The sequence below is a fragment of the Mus musculus genome, chromosome 15 (genome assembly GCF_000001635.26).
Source record: "Mus musculus strain C57BL/6J chromosome 15, GRCm38.p6 C57BL/6J".
Classification (NCBI taxonomy): domain Eukaryota; kingdom Metazoa; phylum Chordata; class Mammalia; order Rodentia; family Muridae; genus Mus; species Mus musculus.
The window spans coordinates 58,356,791-58,375,463 of record NC_000081.6 but is presented as its reverse complement, the minus strand read 5'-3'; the positions used below and the strand labels follow the sequence as shown (position 1 = coordinate 58,375,463).

At 45.4% G+C, this 18,673-nt stretch overlaps 1 protein-coding gene across 1 annotated transcript in view; it reads left to right on the top strand.

The window, feature by feature from the left end:
* The window catches only part of Anxa13 (annexin A13), a gene marked incomplete in the record, with an annotated part of 47,811 nt that overhangs the window by 13,811 nt on the left and 15,327 nt on the right, over positions 1-18,673 (top strand). Inside the window, 1 exon segment of the mRNA NM_027211.2 lies at positions 11,316-11,394. Within this exon segment, the coding sequence (NP_081487.1) occupies positions 11,316-11,394 (79 nt within the window).

The following is an 18,673-nucleotide window of genomic DNA, read 5'->3' as shown; positions in this document are numbered from 1 at the left end:
ATCTCCTGGACAGACAGAGGAATGTGTCTGCCTAAGAAGAGCCCTCCATTTGTTTCATGCTGGATACTTGGAACTGTCAGCATAGGGTCCCGTCACCTTCACTATTACTTGTACACTGACCAAGGGCCTCAGTGGGGAGCCATTGTGCTGAGTCTTGGGAATGTGACAGTGGACATGAAATGACTTCTACCACCAAAAACTCTACAGTCTAAGGAAAAAGCCAGGCTGGTAAACGTCACAGCGAAGAGAAGATGATAGAAGTCTCTAATGTAGAATGTAAACACAAAAGACAAAGTCAGTGGATATTCTGGAAAGTGAGACCATAATCAAAAGCCTTATTTCTAGGTTTACTAACTATATGGCTGATTTCCAATACTTAATATGACCTCTCTGAGCCCAGAGTTAGGGTGAGATGCTCACAGCCGGCATTTGCAAACTTACCTAGTCAGCCTCAGCTGGGATGATGGATCTACCCCCAAAGCTGTCAGACTAAGTACTGAAAACCTCACGTCCCAGGAAATTCCCGGGGTTCTAGGCAGACAGATAGAGATGGTTTCAAAATAGAATAGAGGCTTTAGTATATGCCCATATACAACTGTATTCTCCATGACTTCCCATGAGATCAATGACAATGACTTGTTTAAAGAAAGAAAGAAAGAAAGAAAGAAAGAAAGAAAGAAAGAAAGAAAGAAAGAAAGAAAGAAAGAAAGAAAGAAGGAAGGAAGGAAGGAAAGAAACAAAAACAAAAACAAAAACAAAAACAAAAGGAGAGTCATGAGGTCCCATCCAGGAAATTACAGGGAAGAATCCACGTCTTTCCTTGTCCTTCTTGCCTCACCATGATGGCCTTTTGGGAATAAAACAAAGCAGGAGCTAATTTAAATATTCTATCAGAGAAGCATGTGACATTTTACCAATGACAATATTTGACAGCTCATCAGGCTGGAAGTCAGTCATCTCTCATCCACCCCCAAATATACACATTAGAAGACATTAGACGTGACCTTCTACTGGTCATACCTTTCCAGTTTTTAGAATGCCTTTGCTAAAATTTCTCTCTCTCTCTCTCTCTCTCTCTCTTTCTCTCTCTCACACACACACACACACACACACACACACACACACACACACACACACACACACACACACAGCATGCTGTAATACTTTCTGTTCTGGAAAATAGTGGAAAGTTTGAAAGTGCGAGGTGAGATGGGAAGAGGAGGAGGAAGTGTCCTCAGAGCTTGTGGTGGACTGAAAAGCTGAGTTCTCCCCTGCCAGCTCTGGGTCGTGATGCCAAAAGGCTAACAGTTAATCTTTCCTCGACTGTTAATCTCAGGCCAGGTGTTAATCTCAGTTTCCAAATAAGAAGCAGAACACACGGTTCTACTCAAATGAAAAGGAACACAGTGGCCGTCCTGCGTGCCCAGCCTGCCTAAGAAGAGATGGCAACCCTATTACCTTGCAAAGAGTGGTACCCAGCCCTCAGTTTTCATTTCACTTTTTATTTTTGCTTCATTAAGCACCTCTTGATCAACAAAAGAAGCTGTTGACTTCTCTGGCCAGGGTACAAGTATCAAACAATGCCTCTTTAAAAGACAATCTTTCAAAGATGTTGACTACAATTTCCATTCTCAAAAATGATTTTCTCGAAAAAAAAAAAGATTTTAATAGGGGCCCAAAGAATCAGTAATGAGAAGTCAGTAGCAGAGTTTCTGGACCCAGAGTGGAGGCGTGCAAATTTACTCCGTTGCTTGACTTGGGTCGGATCATTTACCTCTCTGCCTTGGTCTTCCAACTTGCAGAGTCATGACATCTGTCTCCACAGCTGCTGCAAGGATTAAACATGGTTTTTGTGTAAATCATATAGACTAGCGCCTGCCATGTAATAAGTGATGTGGCTTTGGCTGTCGTTCTTAGTGCTAAGATTTCTTCCCATACATTTCTCTGTGGCTTTCAGTCCTTGCTGCTAATTAAAAGAATAAAGTGGTTTGGACCTAAGACCAAATACACAGTTCACAATTTTGTGTTTATTGTGGTAAAGGTAGATTTTATTTGTGTGTGTGTGTGTGTGTGTGTGTGCTTGTTTGTATGTTAAAGTGCAAGTGTGTGCATATTTGTGTGAAGACCAAACGACACCCAGATAGCCACACATGTCGTTTCTAAGGAGCTCCCCGTATTGTTTTTAGTATTTGCTTGTTTCTTTTTTTTTTTTTTTTTAAAAGATTTATTTATTTATTATATGTAAGTACATTGTAGCTGTCTTCAAACACTCCAGAAGAGGGAGTCAGATCTCGTTATGGATGGTTGTGAGCCACCATGTGGTTGCTGGGATTTGAACTCTGGACCTTCGGAAGAGCAGTCGGGTGCTCTAACCCACTGAGCCATCTCACCAGCCCCTTGCTTGTTTCTTTAGGACAGCATCTTTTCAATCAAACCAGGCTTGGCTGGCAGGCCAGTGAGTACTCAACCTGTCTCTCAGTGCCAAATCACCTGTGTGCAGCACCACACCTAGCCCTTTGTACATGGGTTCTAGGGATTGAGCTCAGACCAATGTGCTTGCCAAACAAGCATTTTACCAAAGGAGCCATCTCAACAGGCCAGGTTCCAATTTCGAAGACTCCATGTTAAGCACCATGGGAGGAATTCACTCTGCCCAGTGCAAACCACGTAAAGATAGATAGAGACAACCAGAATAATCCTGAGGGCTCACCACATGCCAACCATCTGTCAAATGCTCCGTGCCCATGGCCTTACGACAGGCCATAAGAGGTGGAATTCTTTTTTATGTTTTATTTTTTTAAAGATCTATTTATTTTTATTTTGTTTATATGAGTACACTGGAGCTGTCTTCAGACATACTAGAAGAGGGCATCAGATCCCATTACGGATGGTTGTGAGCCACCATGTGGTTGTTGGGAATTGAACTCAGGACCTCTGGAGGAACAGTTTGTGCTCTTAACCACTGAGCCATCTCTCCAGCCCAGGATGGTAGAATTCTTACTAACTTTCAGAAGGAAAAAACAAAAGATAAAAGGGGAAATAGCTTTGTGCCTGGATCAAAGGTAAATATCTTCAAGGGCAGAGAATCTATTCTGTCTCGGAGAAGTCCTTTTCTCACCATTACCACATTCTTAAAATCAGTACAAGGCAATTTTACAGTGGGACACACTTCAGCCTTAACAAAGAAAACAAGCGTGCCAGTTGTGACAACGTTGATGAGTGTAGAAAGCGCTCTGCTAAGTAAAATAAGCCAGCCACTAGAAGACCACCACAGCACCCTTCCACTGATGGGCAGTACCTACAATAGTCAAACTCTTGGGAATGCACACGGAACAGTGGCTACACTGTACCACGTGTCTCGGGTACCTCTTCCCTTCCAGGCAGGGAGGAGTCTGTTCAGCCATACATAATGAACTAGTTCTAGAGATGTGCTATGTGCCATGCAACTACCACTCAACACTACTCTGACACACATCAAAGTAGTCAGCATGCAGATCTAGTGTGGAGTGCTCCCACCACACACTCAAGGGAGCACAGTGACTTGGGGGAGGTGAGGATGTGTCTGGATCCCTGACCGTGGTGACAGTTCCATGGGTTTATTTGTATCACTAAAAGCATCAAGTTGTATGCAGTGTATGGTACCAAGTACATGTCAATCAAATTGTTAATTAAAAAAAATATTGTGTTTTAAAAACAAAACAAACAACAACATCAACAACAACAAAACAGTACAAGATAAACTAATCCTGAATAGCTAACCTTACTTCGTGCACCATGAACGTTGGCGTAACTGTTGTTGCTAAGAAGAATCTAGACGTGTCTGAAGCTATTCCCAGCACAGCCTTTCTCTGCTTTGCCTCTGCTTTATAGACTCAGACAACACCTTCTTCTAATCCTGCCCCTTGTTTGTTGTTGTTGTTATTATTATTCTTTCATCTCTTTTTACAGTCCAGTTATTATCCCCCTCCTAGTTTGCCCTCTGACTGTTCTTCATCCCATACCTCCTCCCCCTCTCCAAGAGGATGTCTGCACCCCTGCCCTGTCCCACCAGACCTCCCCACTCCCTGAGACCTCAAGTCTCTCGAGGGTTAGGTGCTGTATATGTGTCAGGGACCTCATATCAGCTGATGTATGCTGCCTGGTTGGTGGCTCAGTGTCTGAGAGATCTCGGGGGTCCAGGTTAGTTGAGACTGCTGATATTCCTATGGGGTCAACCTCTTCCTCAGCTTCTTCTGGCCTTTCCCTAATTCAACCACAGGGCTCCCCAGCTTTGTCCATTGGTTGGGTGTAAATATCTACATCTGACTCTTTTGGCTGCTTGTTGGGCTTCTCGAAGGGCAGCCATTCTAGGCTCCTGTCTGTAAGCACACCATAGCATCAGTAATAGTGTCAGGCCTTCGAGCCTCCCCTTGAGGTGGATCCCAATTTAGGCCTGTCACTGGACCTCCTTTCCCTCAGTCTTTTCTCCATTTTTGCCCCAGCAATTTTGGATCAGAGTTTTTGACTGTGGGATGGCAACCCCACCCCTCCACCGTGATGTTCTGTCTTTCTACTGGAGGTGGGCTCTACAAGTTCCCTCTCCCCACTGTAGGGCATTTCATCTAAGGTCCCTCCCTTTGAGTCCTGAGAGTTTATCACTTCCCAGGTCTCTGGTACATCCTAGAGGGTCCCCCACCTCCCATCTCCCAAGGTTGCCTGTTTCCATTCTTTCTGCTGGCCCTCAGGGCTTCAGTCCTGTTTCCTCCCCACCCCCACCCCAATACCTGATCATGGTCCCCTTTTCCTCTCCCACCCAGGTCCCTCCCTCCCTCTAACCCTACCCATGATTGTTTTCTTCTTCCTCTCAAGTGGGATTGAGGCATCCTTATTTGAGCCCTTCAGCTTGTTAACCTTCTTGAGTTCTGTGGATTATTGTATCCTGGGTATTCTGTACTTTTCTGGCTAATATCCACTTATTAGTGAGTGCATACCATGCATGTCCTTTTGGGTCTGAGTTACCTCACTCAGGATAATATTTAATATCCTTACCGTCTCATTTACTTCACAGTGGCCCCAGCAGCAGCAGCTGGCAGATCAGTGCACAGCGGCCCTCTGTACTTCCTGATCCCTGCTGGCTCAGAGCCTGAACACCAGGCAACCATTCTCAAATATTTACTAAGCAGAGCGACCCGAGCTGGGACCTCCAGGGACCTGTGGTGGAACTATTAAATCCTAGTACCACTCCCATTACATGTCAACAATACTTGAGAGTTACAAGTAACCCTGACACCCTTATGTCACCAGGCAGCCCACCTCCTACGTGCCACCAACCAAGTGATCACTGTAATCCAGCCTCTTGCTACCCTGTTCCAGACACGACTGCATCTGAATACCTCACTACACATGCGCAAGAGCATGAGTTTTAAAGATGAGCTGGTGACTTTAATTAAATAGATAATGAAATGTTGTTTCTAAGGGGATGGGGGGAAGATTCATGCTTAAGAGCTTCCTAGAGGCTGGGCGGTGGTGATGCACGCCTTTAATCCCAGCACTTGGGAGGCAGAGGCAGGCAGACTTCTGAGTCCGAGGCCAGCTTGGTCTAGAGTTCCAGAACAGCCAGGGCTACACAGAGAAACCCTGACTTGAAAAACAAAACAACAAAACAAAACAAAAACAAACAAAACAAACAAACAAACAAACACCAAGAGCTTCCTGGTCAGGCTGGATTTGAATCCCAGTAACTCAGACTTGTCTACCCTCAGTCCAGATTCTCCGCTCAGATCACACCAGGATTAGAATGTACGAGTATACTGTTATAGAACTGAGCATGCCCAGGGCTCCAGAGAAGCTCCAGAGGCAGGAGGATTGCTCTGACTTTGAGGCCATTCTGTACTACAGAGTGAGTTTTGGGCTAGCCTGAGTTACAGACTGAGACCCTGTTTTAAAAAAGAAAACACCCAACAACAACAAAAGACTCAAAAGACAGTCTAATTGTATAAGAGCCTCATGAATTAATTAAGATAGATCACAGCAAGCGAAGCTCTCCTCTGGAGTGCCTCCCCTTCTCCATCCTTCCTCGCCTTTCTTATTCCTTTTCCTTTCATCTCTTCTTCCTTCTCCTACTCCCCTCTGCAAACAAGTGTTCAGGACCAACGGTGGACCAAGTAGGCATTTGAATATCTATAAGTTTATGTACCACACAAGATCCTGGTGCCTGTGGAGGCCAGAAGAGGGCATCCGAGCCTATGAAACTGGAATTATAGACAATTGTGACCTGCCTTGTGGGTGCTGGGAATCAAATCCAGGTGCCTGGGGAAGCAGCCAGTGCTCTTAACCACTGATCCACCCCTCCAGCCCACTGGGAAAAAAAAATCTAAAGCAAGATGTCAACTTGCAAATAAAAAAAATATTTTTCTTCCTTAAATGTTAGATGATACAATAAAGTCAACTAGGCATGTAGTAAATTATTCCGGTAAGACCCAGAATCTTTGCTAGCAGGTAGATTACACAGCCAGTAATGGGTCACATTTCACAATCTACTTAGCTTAACTAGTAGGTCTTCAGTAGCCAACTACAATAAATAATATTGTTTGGATATTGGGATATATAGACGTATACATAGATGTATGGTAAGCATCTGTGAATCAAAATATACAGAATACAAAACTCAAGTATTCTCATATATGTTCACATAACTTTCCAAACTTGTTGATCAAATATGCGTAACTGAGCCAGGCACGGCATGATGGTGCACATCTGTAACCCCAGCACTTGAAAGTAAAGGCGGGAGTCTCAAGCACCAAGGTCATCTTGGCTACACAGTGAATTCAGGAACATCTCGAGATGCGTAAAGATTCTGTCTCAAAAACATATATGTAATTGATAGCTACATGAATATCACTTCCTGAAATATCATGGACAGAATTAAAGGACAAAAAGGGAAGACAGGGCTGAAGAACCAGGGACTCCACCATGAGTGCTCTGTAACAGAGGGACACTGAATGCTGGCATGAAGCAATGGTGTGGTACAAAGCTGGCATTTGAAGTGTGGTCTCATGCCACTCGGGCCTCGCACGATAGCCACGATTGGCATTTTACAGATCAGGGCACCGATTCAGGTGAAGAGCCAAGTGGCAGAATCACACCTGAGGCGGAATTCCTGTGGCTCAGAGCCCAGGCCTCCACATTGATTATTAAGGGCATTCAATCTCTTGTGCCATCTTTGTTTCCTGAGTTTCACTGGGTGCCAGGGCTGCTCAAGTCAAACACATCAACGCAAAGGATGTCACTCTGCCCCCATGCGCAAAGCAGGAGGAGGGTCTGTGTGCTTGCTCAAAACCTGGGGAAGGTCGTGACCCCAGGCTGGAGTCCCCTGCCACCAGCTCTACATCTGACCCCACATTCCTCCTCTATGTGGAAGTTCTGTGCCATGGCTTTGGTTTTAAGAATGAAATCTCCTTATTGGCAAACAGGAGTAGGCCCCAAAGTCAGCTACCCATTTAACAATGAACAATGTCTATGGCATGCCTGCTCCCTGTGCATTCCAGGGAAGAGCCTGTCCCAGCTCCTCTAAAAGAGCTCCAGGACATCCCAGGATCAACCACGGAGCCTCTGACAAACATAATATGCTCATTGTGGAGACAGACTCAGACACACAGAAGAAAAACCCAAACAGGCTGATCCCTCTCCCTCTCCCCCTCCCCCTCCCTCAAAATCATGACATGGGACAATTCCTTCACTCCGAGACTACAGGCCCCACTGTTACAAAGAACAAGACCTCATTCTCTTCTCAAATGGTTGGAAAGGGTAACCAGCAAGGCTAATAGTGGTTTCTACCAGGAGCCAGTGCCTTGTGTCCTTATCCTTCTCTGCCAGTGATAGTGTTTCTGATATGGACTCCACCCTACATTATATGCCAGGCATACACAATCATAAAGAAGGCCCAGAGTCTTACTCACTGTTCTATTGCTGTGAGGAGACACCACGACAATAGAACTCATAAAGGTAAGCATTATAGTTTCAGAGGTTCAGTTCATTATCATCCTGGCAGGAAGCATGGGGACATGCAGGCAGATGCTGGAGCAGTAACTGAGACCTACGTCCTGACCCCATAGGCAATGAGAAACAGAGAGACTGAGCCTGGCTTGGGCTTTTGAAACCTCAAAGTCCACACCCAATGACACACTTCCTCTAACAAGGCCTCACCTCCTGAACCTTCTCTCTCTCTCTCTCTCTCTCTCTCTCTCTCTCTCTCTCTCTCTCTCTCTGTCTTCCCTTCCTCCTTCCTTTCTTCCTTTCCTTTCTTTCTTTCCTTCTTTTTTGTTATTGTTGTTATTTTCGGTTTTTCAAGACAGGGTTTCTCTGTGTAGTTCTGCTGTCCCGGAACTCTGTAGACCAGACTGGAGTTGAACTCAAAGCTCTGCCTGCCTCTGCCTCCCGAGTGCTGGGATTAAAGGCGTGCGCCACCACTGCAGTCCCTACACCTTTTCAAATAGTGCTACTCTCTGATGACCAAACACTGAAATCTATGAGCTCGAGGACCTGGGTTCAAATCAGCATAATCTACATAACACTGGATGCAGTCACACACACCTGTAGCACTAGAGTTCCAACAGCAAGATAGGAGGCAGTAAAGGAAGCATCCAGGAAAGTTCCCAGGCTGGCTAGCCTGGTGGGTGTGCACAATGGCAAACAACAAGAGACCTTGTCTCAAACAAGATGAGAACTGACGTCCAGGGCTGACAAGATGGCAAGTCTACGCCTATACTCACATACAAGCAGGCACATGCATACACACATGCATGCTTGTGCAGCCTCAAGGGTCCCATGCTCAAAGGGCCCCATGTTTGCCTGAGCACTCTGACATCACTGTGAGGGGAATGTTTCAATTTCCAAGCATCACTTGGTAATGAGCCCTGAAAACAATATGGCAGCTCTTACCAACAAGCCTCCAAAAGCAGCACTCCTCCAACCCACGTGAGACCTTGGTGAGGAGCTTGGGAAAGCCATTCCTCTGCCTAAGCAGAAGGCCTGTGGCATAAGCGGGGTGAGGAACGTGATGGTGCATAACCTAAAGCCAGGAGTTCTTACCTACAAGACAGGCTATGAGCGCTCCGTTTTCTCTGTGGATAGCAAAGCTCTATAAATTGACTGGTGTGCAGCAGGTGTTCTAAAAATGCCAGCCCATCTCCTGGCTTGTTTCAAATAAGTACAGTTCATGTCAGGCTAGCAAGATGTTTCAGTGGATAAAAACACCTGCCACCGAGTTCGATCCTCAAGACCTACATGGTAGAAGGAGAGAACACTGCAAGTTATCCTCTCACCTCTACAGATCTACAGATACTGTTGCATGCACACACCCACAGGCATGTACAAACCAGATCAATCAATCAGTACATAAATATTATAACTTTTTTTAAGGAATTGCTTTTTTAAAACTGATGGTCCATGCCTTCATAATCCAAAAATGGTGATGGGGGGGTACCCAAGACCCCCCTCCCTACCTCTGACTTTCAGAACCTATGGTTCTCCACTCATGGAAACCTTCTTCGGACCACAGACTTAGTCAGGACACTCAGGGTCTTGAGGGCAGAAACCCAAGTCATAATCTCTTAGCTAAAGGGGAGTTTTGTGATTGTTAGGAATGAAACAGAAAGTCAAGGATCCAGATACTGCCATGACGGGATATTTTTATCCCTACCCTCCTCCTCTTCTGCCTCCTCTTCCTCCTCCCCCTTCCTCTTCCTCCTCCTCCTTTCTTGCCCACTCTCCTCTCTCCCCACTGTCTCTCGCTCTCATCTTCTCTCTTCTCTCTTCTCTCTTCTTTCTCACACTTCTCTCTGTGGCATGCAATGGACAAAATGGCCACCAACAGCTTTAACCTAAGAGCCACTAAGCTCCTCAGGACCAGTAGATGACCTCTTACAATTCTACCAGTCAACCAAGGGAAAGACTGCATTCTGAACAAATCATGATAGCCAAAGTGATGGGGCTGGTGTCCACATTGCTGATCAACGATGATGAGAACCAGGCCTCATGACTGACAGCCCCATTTGGGTCACCAAGAATGTAGGAGGGGCAAGCCACCAAAGAAATAGTGATGTGAACTAGACAAATGCTACATGGCCATTGTACTGTGTGTGGTTTGTTTTTTGCTTCCTCTGTTGCAAGTAGAGGAGGTGGAGTGAAGGGGATGTGGCCTTAAGCCAGCTTCACTGAAGGAAACACATAGACGCATCATTTGGTGAAGAAAAGCAAAGAGTTGAGAGAACTCAGGGGTCCTCCAAGCTACCAGCTTGAGAATTTGATTTGGCCTCCTACCTATACAGTTTTAATCCTGATCTGTTACTTTGATGTTTATCTGTTATGTATGCAAACATATTGTCTTTCCAGTTTAGTGCTAATGAAAGTGTCTTTTTTAAAAAAGATTTATTTATTTTACATATATGAGTACACAGTACCTGTCTCTAAACACACCAGAAGAGGGTATCGGATCCTATTACAGATGGTTGTGAGCCACCATGTGGTTGTTGGAAACTGAACTCAGGACCTCTGGAAGAGCAGTCAGTGCTCTTAACTGCTGAGCCATCTCTCCAGCCCTGAAAGTGTATTTTTAAAACAACTGAGGAAAAACAAAATTTATTGACTGAGTGAAGGAAAACCTTCACACTTAGATTATTATTATTATTATTATTATCATCATCATTATTAAAATAATAAGGAGATTGGCATGCATAAGAGAACCCATCATTTGGTGATTAAATCAAGGACTGAAACACAAGGCAGCTCAATAAATAAGCAGGACCTTTCTCTTGCAGAGAACTAAAAGCTAAAAACTACTCCCTTGTCAATTCACATAGAATCTCTGACAAACTAAATGATGTCTCTCCTGTATGGATGGCACTGATCTAGGCCAGCAAGAGAATTTAATGAGGTTCCCTCAGCTTTGACAAATCCTGCTCCTTGGATCTACTTGGCCTATCCATCATGGAGGACATATATTCCAGAGACACTGGCTTTGTTTGAGAGAAAAGGACACACAAGATGGGTTGCTATGAAAATCACTTATAGAGTTAGCCAGAGCAATCAATTGTCCTTAAGAACAGAGAAGACCCTTCTCCCATGACCACCCAAGGCCATCTGGCCCCATGGAGTACCAGCCATCTCTCTGGGGACCAAGTTTCCCCAGCTGATTTCCATAAACATCCACTCGTAGAGCGGCATCTGCCCTGTGTGTGGACAAAGGTGTGATCTTCTAGTTGGTTGTCAGATCCAGCAAAACTAACTTAAGAACAACTGTATTATCCACCTCACCCTTCGCATTATTTCCTCTCTAGGCCAAAGAGAGAAGCCATCACCACGGCTTTGATGCAGACCGAGATGCCAAAAAGCTGTACAAAGCCTGCAAAGGAATGGGTAGGAAGATCATTTTCTTCACTTATTTTATTTTGAAATTGATTAAGCTTGATGTCATAACCAACTTTCCCATAGCGACAGGAAGGTGACCTGCCTGTCATATGGATTCTGATCTCTTCCAGGGATTTATTTGAGGTCCCCAAGTTATCAAAGGGGCTCCTTACTTTTTCTTTTGAGGCTATTGGAAGCTAAACCTGTGATATTTAATTAGACCTTGAAGTTATGGGGAACTTCATTAGAAGTGAAGTTTATTCCATCTTAATCTTCTCTAAATTTCTTTGGCCTTTTCCATGGGAGGATGTGAGGAATCAGATCTGGCCAGAGCTGTATTCATGGTGAGGGAGAGGCAGCTAACAGACAAGCCCTGCTTGGCAGTGGCAGCTCCGGGGAATCAGAGGGAAAGACCAGGGGTTGTGGCTTCCTGCTCACCTCCTGCTCTGACTCATCTCTGGCTTACTCCTGGCAGACAGCTGTCAAGGGAAGGCCTTGTGTGGAAGCCTCAGGATGTTTATGCCTGAGGTTTGCTGAGTGGAAGAGAACTCCAGGGTACTTTCCAGGAAGCTGAGACGTCCCTGATGCTCTGTGGTGAGGTCCAGATACCTAGCCATGGGTTGCAGACCTGGGTTGGGTGTGGTAATGATGTAGCATGCTTAATATGAACTTCTGTTTTTTGGTTTTTTGTTTTGTTTTGTTTTGACCTAGAGTTTATTTTTAAAAACACTTGGGCTGAGTACCTACTGAGTGCCAGAATCAGAGTTCTCATGCCCCTCTTGCATGTGACCACAGAATGGAGCCAACATGCTTGTTCCTCTGTAGAGTGCCTGCGTGACCACTGTCCAGCTCAGTGTCACACATCCATCATCATTCTGCTCACTCTTCCCAGCAAGCCTGTAAAATCGATGAGATCATAAGGACTATCAGATGGGAATAAAAGGCTCGGTGTAAAACATTTGCCCCAAATCATAAAATTATGAAACAAAGGGTGAAGCTGTTAGACACTTGGCCACCTGAGAGATCTCTGACTTGGTAGAAAATATAGAATCTTGCCTCTGTGGACAAGGACACACTGAAGCAAACCTAGATCACAGACATAATTTGACTTGAAGACTTTGTATGACATCCCTGCTGGGGCAGAATTTAAAGGTCTAAAGGGAAGCTCTCCAACAGTCACAATGGTCACTTTACTACTTAAAATATTGCTTTGAGATAAGGACTTGCTTTATAGTGCAGGCTAGCCTCAATAACGGCAATCCTCCTTCCTCAGTGCTGGGATTATAGGTATGGGCCACCTCATACAGCTTTGCAAATTACGCTGCAGCTCTATGTGGTCGTGAACGTGCAAAGCAAAATCTGTTGTCAGGGGGCTTCTACCATCACTTTCTACCTTGTTTAGCCCAGGGTACCTTCAGTTTCTGAGCACCTATGTTTCAGGTGTAGACCACTTTTTACATAGGTGCCAGGGATCTGAACTCACACCCTCTTGCCTCCGCAGCAAATCATTTACTCACTGAACAATCTTCCCAGCTCTGTTTTGTTTGAAGACAGGGTAGTCTAGGCTAGCCTTGGACTTGTGTACCTGAGGCTGGCCTGAACCGATCCTACTGCCTCCATCTCCCAAGGGCTGGAGCCAAAGGCAAGTGCCGCCACACCCAATTTCACTTCAGTTTTTAAGAAGCTAAATTTTAAAAGAGAAAAATATACAAGTTATATTGTTTTGATGATACACTTTTGTTACCCCCAATTTATACAAAATATCATTTTATCTCACTATGGACATAAAATTATAGATGAAGTATTTTACATTCTAGTTTATTTTTATTTGCACTAAGCAGCCATGACAGGTTAGAAACTGAGGGGTTGGATGAAGGAGGGCTGGAAGGTCCAAGCACAGGAAAGATTAAATGTACTCCTACCCCTCACCACCAATGCAAGTCAAATTTATAATGTCCCACAATAAAATGATAGTTTGTTCCTCCAAAATGATGCAGAACTTAGATGCTAGCTAGAAGCATTTCTGTTCCCCTGGTACCTTATGATGCCCTAAGTATGTGGATGACCTGGGTCCTGGGAAACCCTACATGGTCCCCAGCCTCTCCCTAACGTGGACACTCTCAGCCTAGGCATCTCTGCTGCCCCAGTCGCAGTTCCAAAGCCCTGCACATCCATCATCTTCTGCCTAGACTTATCCTTTGGAGTGATCCCTACCAACTGACCCATCACAGAATAGGCTCCAACGAAGAGTCCATGGACCAGCAGCCTCTTAGACCTCAGAGCCACTGGAGATCATCTAATACATGGCTTCTCAAATGTTCAAAGGCATACTAGCCATCAAAGGCTCTTGGGGAGATGCGGAGCATTGCTAATAGGTCTCAGTAAGAACTCTGCAGAGCCTGGGACCACACCTTAGGGTCAAGCTCAGGTCTGCTGAGGTGTGCGGAAACTAAACTGCTCAGCCACTTCAGAGAATGCTTCTTACCTAGAGCTCAGATCCTAACTTCCAGCTCAGCACCCTTTCCCCACACTCTCTGCACACTGTGCACAGCATTCCATTGGTAACCATTAAGCCACTCCTTAACCACAATCTCAGTTCCAATTAGATCAGATCCAACTAGATCACTAAGCAGGTCCAACCTGCTCTCCATCACAAAAGGTTGAACGGAGGCAGCTAGAAGGTTTAGGCCCCCAGGATCTGGGAGAATGGCCCTGTCCTTATTTGGAAAGGGGGTCTTTGCAGATGTGATTAAGTTAAGGATGCTAGGACGAAAGTCCCCTGGGATACCTGGGTAGGTGTGAAATCCAATGACAGGTGTTCTTAAGAAAGACAGAAGAGGGCTGAAGAGACGGCTCAGGGGTTAAGAGCACTGGCTGTTCTTCCAGAGGTCCTGAGTTCAATTCCCAGCAACCACATGGTGGCTCACAACCATCTTTGATGGCATCTGATTCCCTCTTCGGGTATGCATGAAGATAGAGCATACACATATACATCTTTTTTTAAAAAGACAGAAGAGAAAGATGGCGTGGCGACCAGGTTGGGGACACATGAAGACAGGTAGAGACTGCTCTCATGTATCACTGTCAAAGAACACCCACGAGGTGGGAAAACACAGTGACTTCAGACTTCCAGTAGCAGAGCTGTGGTAGTATAGGTTGTGTTGTTTGAAGCCACAGAATTTGGGGTAACGGACACAGCCACCTCTGGAGAAGAATATAGACAGAGAGCAAGTGTGAGCCCGTGATCCCTTCAGGCAGATGGAATTCAGCCCTAGTCATAATTTCGCTTGCCTTCCCTGTGCCCTTCTTTCAGGAGACTTTAGAGGGCAGGGCATCCCAGTGAGAGAATGTGGGCCATGGCTTCCAGTACCTGATCTAAGAACCCAGCTATCTGTGGTCGGTCAGGTCAGTGTGGACAGAAGTACTGCTAGAGGCTCAGTTTAGCCATGTTTATCTGCCACACGGGATTGTGTGGCCTTCAAACGCTGTGGCTCCATCCTGCCAACACTCTACCACCACCACCCAGTTGCTTTCCAGAAAATTGCTGGGAAGGCAGACCACAGATGCGCTGGGATGCTTCCAGGCTGTGACCATTCTGGCTCTGACAGTGCAGTGTAATTATCCCCCTCCAGTGTCTAATGCACAGCTAGTACGGAGGGTCTTTTTTTTTCTTCCAGTTTTAAAGTCTTTTCCAGAACCACTGGGGACCGCCCTGAGTGCCTTAAGCCATTGTACATGTTTGCAAGAAAAGGCTCAGCCGCACAGACTGCTTATAAGACACATGGACCGTGAAATGTGGTGTGAGGTCACCTTCAGCAAATCGCTTCTTTGTTGGGTTGTAAAACCAAATAGTAGCTGCAAATTCCCTCTAGAGTGGATGAGAAGGGCTTGGAAGGGGGTGAGCAATACGATGTACACTAAAAGACCTTGCCGTATATGAAGGGACCAGGTTGAAATGTTGGAGCAGAGGGCTATTTGGACACACAGCGAAAGGAGAAAGTTCCAGGGATGAAAGCCTGGTTTTCACTGGCCTCCAACAACGCATATACCAATCAAAGGGAACAGGCATGGGAGGGTCTAGGATCTAAGCCTGAAATACTGAGGCCTTTGACAAGGATAAGAGTAGTCCTAACTGTAGTGGAAAGACAGTTCACTACACTGAAAGGGAACACTCTATGATATTTAAAGGGGAATGAAATCTTGTCTGGGGGGTGAGATTTCTGGCACCCAGACATTTAAAAGTTAATCATGAAAGCACCACAAAGTAAGCAGATACACATCACCTGGGAGAAAGCCCTGGAGGAAATGAACGGGGGACACCGTGAATAACAGTGTGGGAACCCAACCAGGAAGAGGCAGGCAACTCACTCCTGCTATTTTTGCAAGTGAGCTCGTCCTAGGATTCTCTCTGTCTCTACTTGGACTCAAATGGCTAAAGTCTTCCCAGAATTACAGAGGTGGAGATAATCCTTGAGATGAAGTGAACAGCCCACCTCAAGAACACAAAGCTAGTGGCTATCCCAGGACTTTCTATCCTCTCGGCTGGGCCTCTCCTTCTAAGTTCTGGCTGGGTCTTTCCAAAGACAGTTTTCAGAGCTGATGCAAAGCCAAAGTGAAGGGGAAACGTGTCTATCAGGCTCCATCTTTTCCTTCCTCATCTCCAGAAGTTCCTTTCCATCTCCTGTCACTGACCACAGTCTGATTTTTCTTTTGCTCCCAACTCCCATCAAAATATGCCAGCTCCATTTATTGATTCCCCCAAGATTCCAGTCTCTGAGCAAGGTGGTGCTCATCCAGTGAGTTCATTCATTCAGTTCTTCAGTGGCCATTGAATTGCAACGCAAAGTAGGGCCACCAGCAAATTCAGGACTCTCCAGGTTTGGGGTCGTGGGGAGAGGTCTTGGTTCCTGTAGCAAAGTCTGGAGACACTGCTGAGGAGAGCAGTCACACTCGTGTCTTAGAATCTCAGAATGACTCAACAAAAACCAAGTGGCTTAAAGCAATGGAAAGGTGTTGATATTTCCATTCTGGACACCAGAAGCCCACCATTAAAGGGTTTGTGGGTCACAGTCTATTTCTATGGGCTGTGGCCATTTCTGAAAGGCAATGGAATGCGTGGAAGATGTGTTAGCCAAAGGCACAGGAGCTCAGCTTTGCGTCACAGCATCTTTCTTTGAGTGAATCATCACAGGCCAACGCAACCCATTCTTACACAGAATACGCTAGCACCGCCATAATCCACTGTGTGAAGAGACTCAAGTCTATGTCTGACTCATCCACATCCCTGAAGAGTCAATAATCTATATACAGCAAGGTATCTGGATCTCCAACTTTTGTCTCCCCCAAGTTTTGCCAATGCAAATAGTCTTAGTAGCTCTTTCTCGTTCAATTTATTTTTAGCCCTTATTCTTTCACAAAACACAAGTTCACATTAAGTCGTAATTATTAAATGTAAAAATGGTTATATGTCAACCTTTCTAAATCAGTTTTATCCTTCCAGTAATATGGCCCAGTAAACAACAGATTGGGGGGACTTGGCAGAACCTTCAACTCTCCCGAGCTCCTGGCTATGGCCCAAGTAAGATGCATATAACTGACACTGTAACAGTGCCCGCTACCACTGAGTGACCACTGCCCAGGGCCCAGCCACTAGGCTCATATCATGGCATTATAAATCCTATAATAACTGGTCCTCACACTGACTGCATAACTGGCTGTGCAAGAACAGAGTAAACAGGAATTTGACTCTTCAAGGCTTATGAAAGTAACTGGTCTACAGACAAAGGTCACTATGAGAAGCTAAGTGAGCTCTGTGTTAGTCATCACAGAGATGTGTCTAGAAGAGCAGCTTGAGACCGAATGTCAGGAAGTCTCATTTCATTTTGGGATTCTGATCCAATCCTAGGAGTCATAAAGACTCATTAACAGCATTTAGATTATGAGGTGAGTGAGGCCAACATGGCAGAGATCAGTGCCTTGTATCAGGGAGACTAAAACCAATCAGGACTTGGCAATGGCAGCAGAAGCACGGGAGAGGCTCAGATGAAAGAGCTATTAGCCTATCTGTAGGTGAGACTGGTATGGTTAAGCGGCATTAGAAAGCAAAGGAAACAGGGATGGATCCCTTAGGTGACGTTGGATTTTCTAACTAAGGTGATGCCATGCATGCATGGAAACGAAGGAACACTGCAGAGAACAGACTTTAAAAATTTTTTACCAAATGAACCTATCTAAGCTACACTCCAAGCAGAACTGCCTTGGAGGGCCATGTAAATGTAGCTACAGGCAGCTAGAAGTAAGACAGGAAGTCAGAGGAAGGAGCTGGGCTAGAGGGTTGGTCCAGAGCTCAGCTGAACACAAGAAAGAGCTGTGATCATCTGGCCAGGAAGGCCACAACCAGAACAGCAGATTGGAACTGAGGTTGGAGGGCTGGGAATAGAAAAGCCAGCCAGCATATGAAGCTGAGAAGAAAGCGGGGAAGGGGGAGGGAAGAGACTAATGGGAATCTAGGGGCAAACAAGTTACAGTGTTTGGAGCATAGAAAAGAATATGCAGGAACCAATCAAATGTTCTCCCGTAAGTTTCCTCATCTGTTATTAAGAACTAGGTGTCCTCCAAAGTCCTGTGTAGAGCTCACAGTTGCTGAGTGAGCGTCCCCTGCAGGGTGGCCTGGACACAAGCTCTCCGTGGACTCAGGGAAGTGCCAGGGCCTTGGGCATTTATGCTGCTTGTTGTCTGTGGTATGACAGTTTATTGCTGCATGCACCACGGTCCCTCTTTGGATTCTGTCTTTTCATTCTTACATGCCCTTGAACATGACCCCAGCTTGTGGGTGAGGAACTAGGGGTGCCAAAGTAATTTACACACATACAGAGAGGGGGGAGAGGGAGGGAGGGAGGGAGGGAGGGAGGGAGGGAGGGAGGGAGGGAGGGAGGGAGGGAGGGAGAGAGAGAGAGATTATGAATGAGATCAATATTCAGTAAATTTGGGTTTCAATCTTACCTGTTCAGCTATAAGTACCCAGAAGAAAAGGCACAAGCCCCATAACTTGAGATATAATTCACATACTATATAACTTACTCATTGGAAATATACAGTTCAATGTTTACTGTATTCATAGACATACGTAGCCTTGCCACAGTTGATTTTAGATGAGATTGGGTATGTCCAGGGTGGTGTGGTCATAGACAGGTGCTTGGTTTTAGAATACTTTATATTCTTACATTCCTGTCTACTCTATCCAGGCCCCTAATCCACTTTCTGCCCTATGAAATACCTTGCTCTCGTT